Source organism: Triticum dicoccoides, chromosome 5A (assembly GCF_002162155.2).
Source record: "Triticum dicoccoides isolate Atlit2015 ecotype Zavitan chromosome 5A, WEW_v2.0, whole genome shotgun sequence".
Taxonomy (NCBI): domain Eukaryota; kingdom Viridiplantae; phylum Streptophyta; class Magnoliopsida; order Poales; family Poaceae; genus Triticum; species Triticum dicoccoides.
Genome location: NC_041388.1, coordinates 540,671,578 through 540,679,528, shown reverse-complemented (window position 1 = coordinate 540,679,528; position 7,951 = coordinate 540,671,578). Strand labels below are relative to the sequence as shown.

The 7,951-nt window shown below is 52.8% G+C and overlaps 1 protein-coding gene across 1 annotated transcript; it reads left to right on the top strand.

The window, feature by feature from the left end:
- The first annotated feature begins 2,255 nt into the window (after positions 1 to 2,255).
- Positions 2,256 to 3,863, top strand: LOC119302638 (UDP-glycosyltransferase 91B1-like). Its single transcript, XM_037579680.1, has one exon. It carries the CDS (start codon positions 2,303 to 2,305, stop codon positions 3,590 to 3,592), a length of 1,290 nt encoding a protein of 429 aa, XP_037435577.1. The 5' UTR covers positions 2,256 to 2,302; the 3' UTR covers positions 3,593 to 3,863.
- Positions 3,864 to 7,951: the final 4,088 nt, after the last annotated feature.

The window sequence follows — 7,951 nt, the reverse complement described above, 5'->3', positions numbered from 1 at the left end:
ACCTCCGACCTCCCGCCCAGTCCCGGCAACCTGGCCGAGCTTCTACTCAAGGCCGCCGACGGCCTCGTCGGCCCATTCTCCGCCTTCCTCGACGAGGGCAAGAAGCCAGATTGGTATAATTGAGAAGTTGATATAATTGAGAAGTTGATAAATGCATCGATGTGTGTGTCATTTTGTTTTGTGATCTGAAATTGTATAGAATAGTGTGCACATATGTGAAATTGATAGTCTGTGAAATATGAATTTACAGTCTTTTGTGAAAATGTGGTAGTGAAATTTGTTTTTTGAAAGGATTGAAACAGTTCTTTGATGATTGGAGATAATGAGTTTCACTCGTTTTGTAATATGGCATTGGCATTGGAATAACTGAAATCACATTGTAAAAAATGAAATTGTTTATGCCACTCTTTTGAAATACTAAGTTTCACTTTTTGAAATATGAAATATATGAAATAGCCGTTTCTAATATCCGCAACATGTTATTTCAATGAGATATATATTGAAATAGATTTTCAAATATGAATTGAAATTTTTTCCGCCACTTTTGGAATATTCAATCTGAATCTTTTTTGAAAAATATGAAATTTTAATAGCTGAAATCACCTTTTAAAGAAATTGCAATTGTATTTTTTTTACCGATCTGAAATAATCAGTTTCACTTCTTTTTTTGTGAGTTTGGAATTGTGGGATCTAGTGAAATCAATTGATATAATTGAGAAGTTGATGAATGAATCAACTTTTGTGTCATTTGGTTTTGTGATCTAAAATTGTACACAATAGTGTGCACATATGCGAAATTGATAGTCTGTGAAATATGAATTTACAGTCTTTTGTAAAAATGTGGTAGTGAAATTTGTTTTTGAAAGGATTGAAATCAGTTCTTTGATGATTGAGATAATGAGTTTCAATCGTTGTGAAATATGGCATTGGCACTGAAATTAACTGAAATCACATTGTAAGAAAATAAAATTGTTTATGCCACTCTTTTGAAATAGTAAGTTTCACTTTTTAAAAATATGAAATGTATGAAATTGCTATTTCTAATATATGTATCTTGTTATTTTGCTATTTCTAATATATGTATCTTGTTATTTCTATGAGATACGTATTGAAATAGATTTTTAAATATAGATTGAAATTGTTTCCGCCACTTTTGGAATATTCAATTTCAATCTTCTTTGAAAAATATGAAATTTTAATAGCTGAAATCACCTTTTTAAAGAAATTGAAATTGTATTTCTTTTACCCATCTGAAATAATTGGTTTCACTTCTTTTTTTTGTGAGTTTGGAATATATGAAATATATGTTTTTAAAAATAAAAAATGAGTTTTAAAAGATTTCAAATCAATTTAAAGTGAGAGGGGTTGATCCTTTGAAAAGAAACGAAGCATGTACTTCTGTAGTTCGTGGGTGCGTATCAAGTTTTAAATAGCCGGCTATAGCCCCGCTATAGCTTCGCTATAGCTGTTTGAGGGTGTTGCCGCTAAATGATTTCATGTACAATTGCCGCTATAGCCCCGCTATAGCTGTTTTTAAGGGTCACCTCTAAATGCCATAGCCCGCTATTTAAAACATTGGTGCGTATTTGTAAAGTGAGGGGAGTGGCAGGCGTGGCTGAAATCACATGGATGGGTCCAGCTGGTCAAATCACGTGGGTGGTCCCACTCCCAATCCGAAGAAATAGAGAGGTTTAAATAAAGAATAGATTGAAATATAAGAATACAAATTCTGACAACTTTTGAGATGGGCCGGCTCCAGTAAAAAAAGGTTTGCGGGCCATTTCACAAGCTGTCGAAGCAATCAGCTCCCAACAACCACCATAGCCGAGCGGAAGGAGAACAAGCTCTGGTAGTAAAAACTCCAATTTGACAATATTTCTGTTTCTAAATTAAACTGCCAAGACGTCTACGTATATATTCCATCTGTCCGGAAATACTTGTTGTAGAAGTGAACAAAAATGGATGTATCTAAAATTAAAATATATCTAGATACATCTATTTTTTCGGCAAGTATTTCCGAACGGAAGGAGTATTTAGGAACGGAGCGAGTACTACATTGTAGTATGGTGGGCTGTGTCGATCCAGGTCCATGTTAGCGGGGACGAAGTATGGATGGATTGATCGATTCATGTCGCGTTTTGGTAGGTGCCATGCGTGGTGCACGCCGCTCCACGCCACCCAGACCCAGGCCAAGATCAACAGCTCTCGGCTCACTCACTATATATACACTCCATCGAGGCCAGAGGCATCACATTCACACGCCGATCCACCGCCACCTGGAGCGATACTGCTAGCTACGACCATGGACGCCAACGCCGATGCCCGCTCCTCGTCCTCGCCCATGCACATCGTCATCTTCCCGTGGCTCGCGTTCGGGCACATGATCCCCTTGCTGGAGCTTGCAGAGCGCCTGGTGGCGCGCGGCCACCGCGTCTCCTTCGTCTCCACGCCGCGCAACCTCAGCCGGCTCCGGCCGGTCGTCGGCGTCCACTTCGTCGCCCTGCCGCTGCCCCGCGTGGACGGCCTCCCGGAGGGAGCCGAGGCCACCTCCGACCTCCCGCCCAGTCCCGGCAACCTGGCCGAGCTTCTACTCAAGGCCGCCGACGGCCTCGTCGGCCCATTCTCCGCCTTCCTCGACGAGGGCAAGAAGCCAGATTGGCTCGTCCTCGACAACCTCCACTACCTGGCAGCGGCCGCCGCCGCCGACCGAGGCGTGCCGTCCGTGATGTTCCTCCCCTTCGCCGCCGCGTCGACCGCGCTCTGGGGCGTGCCGCGTGTCTCCACGGTGGTGGACCCAGAGCTAGGGGCGACCGTGCCCCAGCGCTTCGTGCTAACCTACCAGTGCTGCAAGATCGTCGCCCAGCGGTGCTGCGTGGAGTTCGACCCCGAGGCCATGCCTCTGCTGCCGGGCGTCCTGGGCAAGCCGTTCGCCCCTATGGGCCTGCTGCCGCCGCCGCCTCTGAGGGCGAGTTCGAATAATGAAGGTGACGAGCTCGTGTCATGGCTGGACCGGCATCCGGCAAAATCCGTCGTCTACGTCGCGCTGGGAACCGAAGCGCCGCTGACCACCGAGCTGGTGCACGAGCTGGCCATCGGCCTGGAGCTCGCCGGTACGCCGTTCCTGTGGGCTCTGAGGAAGGTCGGCGACCAAGACGTTCTTCCTCCGGGCTTCGAGGAGCGCATCAAGGGCCGCGGCCTCGTGGCGATGGGGATGGTTCCGCAGACCAGGGTGCTAGCGCACGGCTCCGTGGGCGCGTTCCTCACGCACAGCGGGCCGGGCTCCGCCATCGAGGGGATCCAGTATGGGCATCCCCTCGTCATGCTGCCCTTCTTCGGAGACCAACAGACGGGGGCTCAGTTCATGGAGAGGAAGAAGGTCGGTCTGCTGGTGCCGAGGAACGGGGAGGATGGACTGTCTTTTGACCGGCAAGGCGTCGCGTCCACGGTCCGGGCCGTCGTGGTGGACGAGCAAGCAGGACGCGTCTTCGCCGCCAATGCCAAGAAGTGGCAGCAGGTTGTCGCGGACACTGCCTGCCATGAGAGGTACATCGATGAGTTCGTTCAGCAACTCCGATTCTACAAGGACCAGTGAAGTGACTCCATGGCTAATGGAGGCGACAATGCATGACTCGTGCGTACGTGCATCACCCTCCGTCGAGTCGGAGATTCGTTCCACGTTTTATGGTTTCGGCAAAGTTTGGCTTCTTCCGTAATGTTGCTGTTAGCACGGTGTGTCATGTGTGCGTGTTCATGCTCACCGTGCACGTTCTCTTGAGTACGTCTTTCGAGTTATGCTGTGAAAATAAACTCATGTGAAAATCGGTCCTACCCCAAGTTAATAAGCCAACAAATTCTTTTCACTACTTGTTTCCTCAGCTAGCTTATTTGTGGTCACGGCTGATTTGAATTCAAAGAGAACAGTACATGGTTATTCTGATTTCTTCGTGACAAACAAGAGTCTCTAGGTAGCCACGCTCCTCCCCCGCGCCGCAGGCCACTCCGGCCGCGGCGGCCACAAATCCGGCACTCATGGCCCCCCGTCCGGTCAGTCCCTCGAGCCCCGCCCCTTGCGGGCACGGGGCGGCCTCTCGCCCCAGCGGTTCCTTAGTTTCGGGCAGTCCGTCGCGCGCTCCTGCCTCGCCATCTTCACCGGCCACCACCCTAGTGGGCTCAGATCCGGCTTCCACGCCGCGTATCCTGCATCGGGGAGAGTCATCCAGCTCGAGGCCGCGGCTTACTCCGACGGATCTGGGCGCGTCCCCTCTTTTTGGGCCGAGCCGCCTTAAATCCATCGTGGTCGCTCCGCCTGCTGCAGTCGACCTTCCCCTTTCAGGCTCGGAGGAGGGATGGACAGAGGTCACCTCCAAGAAGGGTAGGCGTGCAAGAGAAGACCTTGCGGTCCATCCGCAGGGGCGGCCGGGGCGCCGCTCGGACCGGCAACCCGCATTCACTGCCAAGGCCGGCCGCAGCGCCTTCTTAAGCAGATTCAGAGGCAAATGCTTCCAGTGCCTCAGCAAGCTCCACCGACGCAAAGACTGCAGAGACCCCCTACGCTGCATCATCTGCGAGCAGCTTGGTCACTTCGGCTAGGAGTTCCCGCAGAACCCGAGGAACGGGCCTCCGGGCAGGTCCGTCTGGGAGAGGATGCCGCCGGCAGCGCCCCGGGCCCCGGTGCGCGAGCGTCTTCGTTTTCCTTCGCCTCCTGCGCCCTCTTCACGCCACCCCCCTCCCCATCGTCGCTCCATGGATCGGTTCCTCTACTACGACCCCTCGCGGCGCCCGCGCGTCAGCAACAAGGTGGTGGTGGCCTCGCGCGCGCTAGAGCGTGAGGAGTTTGTCCTGCGCCTGCACGCCGTCACCCTCACCACCGCCGACGGGGTCCACTCCGCCAATCCTATGGCGGTGGGCAAGGCCATTGAGGCGCAGCTGGGCACCCTCCCGTTCCAGCTGTGTGTCACCTCCCACCACCCGAAGGCCTTCCTCGTCCACTTCGACCTCCCGGCGCACCGCGACGACGCTGTGCGACGCGGCGTCTCGAAGGTGGACGGCGCCAAGTTCTTCATCCGCGCCTGGCACGAGGACGACCATGCTGCCATCATAAAGCTTTCCCTGCACGTCCGCATCGTTGTTGAGGACCTCCCGATGCAATTCTGGTCGCTGGAGGGTGCGGAGGAGGCGTTCGGCGACTTCAGCCGCATCGACCGCCTCAACAGCAGGAAGCTGGAGCAGGGCAACACCAGAACCCTCGCGTTCTGGCTCTGGGATGTCGTGCACATCCCGACCAAGAGGGCGCTCTGGGTGCTCAAGAGGGGAGCGGGGCGAGTTGACGAGATCCTCGACTACTCTCCCCCAGACCGTCGTGTGCCTCCGTCGCCAGGTGTGCGCCGCTACGACCTGCTGCTGCATGTGGATCGAGTTGAAGACTGGACCCCGCTCTCGCCGCGCTCTTCGCACTCGGGCCAGAGAGGGCTCCCCTCCTCCTCCTCCTCCTCCTCCGACCGCCCCTTCCCTCGCGTCGAGCCTGGTTCCTGGAGGGGTGGCATTGAAGACGGACAAAAGCAGGGTCGCCGTCCGGCTGCTTGGCTGGCCACGGCTACTTACCAGGCGGCTCCTTGGTCGGAGAGGCGCAACCACGACGAAGATTGCGCCGGTGGGTAGCGTCGCTCGTGGCGTGATGCGTTCCTGGGCAACTCCTGCCACGCCAAGGGCAAGTCCACCGACGTCATTGAGGCGACATCAAGATGGCGCAGCAGGACCCCGGTGGGGCGTTGGCACGACGTCCTGGGTCAGGGGCGCGCCAAGTGCGAAGAGGCGGCCGAGGTGACGCCCCTGCGGGCTACCCCGCCGCTTCCTCTCCGCCCGGTGGTGGCGGTCCAGCGTCTCGACGCCCTGGAGCTGGACCCATGGCTGCCTTCTTCTCCTTCACCGGTGGTCGTCCGCTCTCCCCTGCACCGCGCACGGACGTCATGCAGCTCGAGTTTGAAAATGCCATGCTCGACGCCCTCAACTCCCCGCTGGCCTTTGAAGATGGCAGACGCTCGCCGCCGCATGCCAGGACGCGCGCTGGTGTGATAGAAGATTTTTATGAAGATGATGACATCCTCCCATGCATCGTTGACATGTCTGCCCCGCTCTCCAGCCCCTGCATCAGCTCGCCCGCTCCGATAGCGGTGGGGTTCCACGTCAACGCGATCACGCAGAAGGTGGACTGCTTGCAGCTCGGCGGAGGCCAGGGCCCCAGCATCCAGGAGGTGGGGGGCGGCAGCAGCCGCGACGGACTGCCACCACTCTTCGCTTCGGTGCCCCAGGCCGTCCTACCTAGTCCTCCGGTGCGGCCGCGTCCATCTGCACCACCCAAGGTGTGGGCCACCTCCGCCCCCTCTCGCCGCAGTGCTAGGCAGGCGGCGGCGGGCTATCCGGTGCCGGTCGCTCAGAGGGCGGCGCTGCGCCTGATACGTCCATTTTGCATCATGCTTTTATATCGATATTTATTGCATTATGGGATGTTATTACACATTATGTCACAATACTTATGCCTATTCTCTCTTATTTTACAAGGTTTACATGAAGAGGGAGAATGCCGACAGTTGGGATTCTGGGCTGGAAAAGGAGCAAATATTAGAGACCTATTATGCACAGCTCCAAAAGTCCTGAAACTTCACGGAAGCTATTTTCAGAATATATAAAAAATACTGAGCGCAAGAAGTTTCAGAGGGGGCCCACACCCTGGCCACGAGGGTGAGGGGCGCGCCCTACCCCCTGGGCGCGATCCCCTGCCTCGTGGGCCCCCTGGTGGCCCTCTGATGCCCATCGTCTACTATATGGAGTCTTTCGTTGAGGAAAAAAATCATAAGCAAGCTTTCGGGACGAGACTCCACCGCCACGAGGCGGAACCTTGGCGGAACCAATCTAGGGCTCTGGCGGAGCTGTTCTGCCGGGGAAAATTCCCTCCGAGAGGGGGAAATCATCACCATCGTCATCACCAACGATCCTCTCATTGGGAGGGGGTCAATCTCCATCAACATCTTCACCAGCACCATCTCCTCTCAAATCCTAGTTCATCTCTTGTATCCAATTCTTGTCTCTAAGTCTGGGATTGGTACATGTGGGTTGCTAGTAGTGTTGATTACTCCTTGTAGTTGATGCTAGTTGGTTTACTTGGTGGAAGATCATATGTTCAGATCCTATATGCACATTAATACCCCTCTGATTATGAACATGAATATGCTTTATGAGTAGTTACGTTTGTTCCCGAGGACATGGGAGAAGTCTTGCTATTACTAGTCATGTGAATTTGGTATTCATTCGATATTTTGATGAAATGTATGTTGTCTCTCCTCTAGTGGTGTTATGTGAACGTCGTGTTGGAAATATGCCCTAGAGGCAATAATAAATTAGTTATTGTTATATTTCCTTGTTCATGATAATCGTTTATTATCCATGCTAGAATTGTATTGATAGGAAACTCAGATACATGTGTGGATACATAGACAACACCATGTCCCTAGTAAGCTTCTAGTTGACTAGCTCGTTGATCAATAGATGGTTACGGTTTCCTGACCATGGACATCGGATGTCGTTGATAACGGGATCACATCATTAGGAGAATGATGTGATGGACAAGACCCAATCCTAAGCCTAGCACAAGATCGTGTAGTTCGTATGCTAAAGCTTTTGTAATGTCAAGTATCATTTCCTTAGACCATGAGATTCTGCAACTCCCGGATACCGTAGGAATGCTTTGGGTGTACCAAACGTCACAACGTAACTGGGTGGATATAAAGGTGCACTACGGGTATCTCCGAAAGTGTCTGTTGGGTTGGCACGAATCGAGACTGGGATTTGTCACTCCATGTAACGGAGAGGTATCTCTGGGCCCACTCGGTAGGACATCATCATAATGTGCACAATGTGACCAAGGAGTTGATCACGGGATGATGTGTTACAGAAT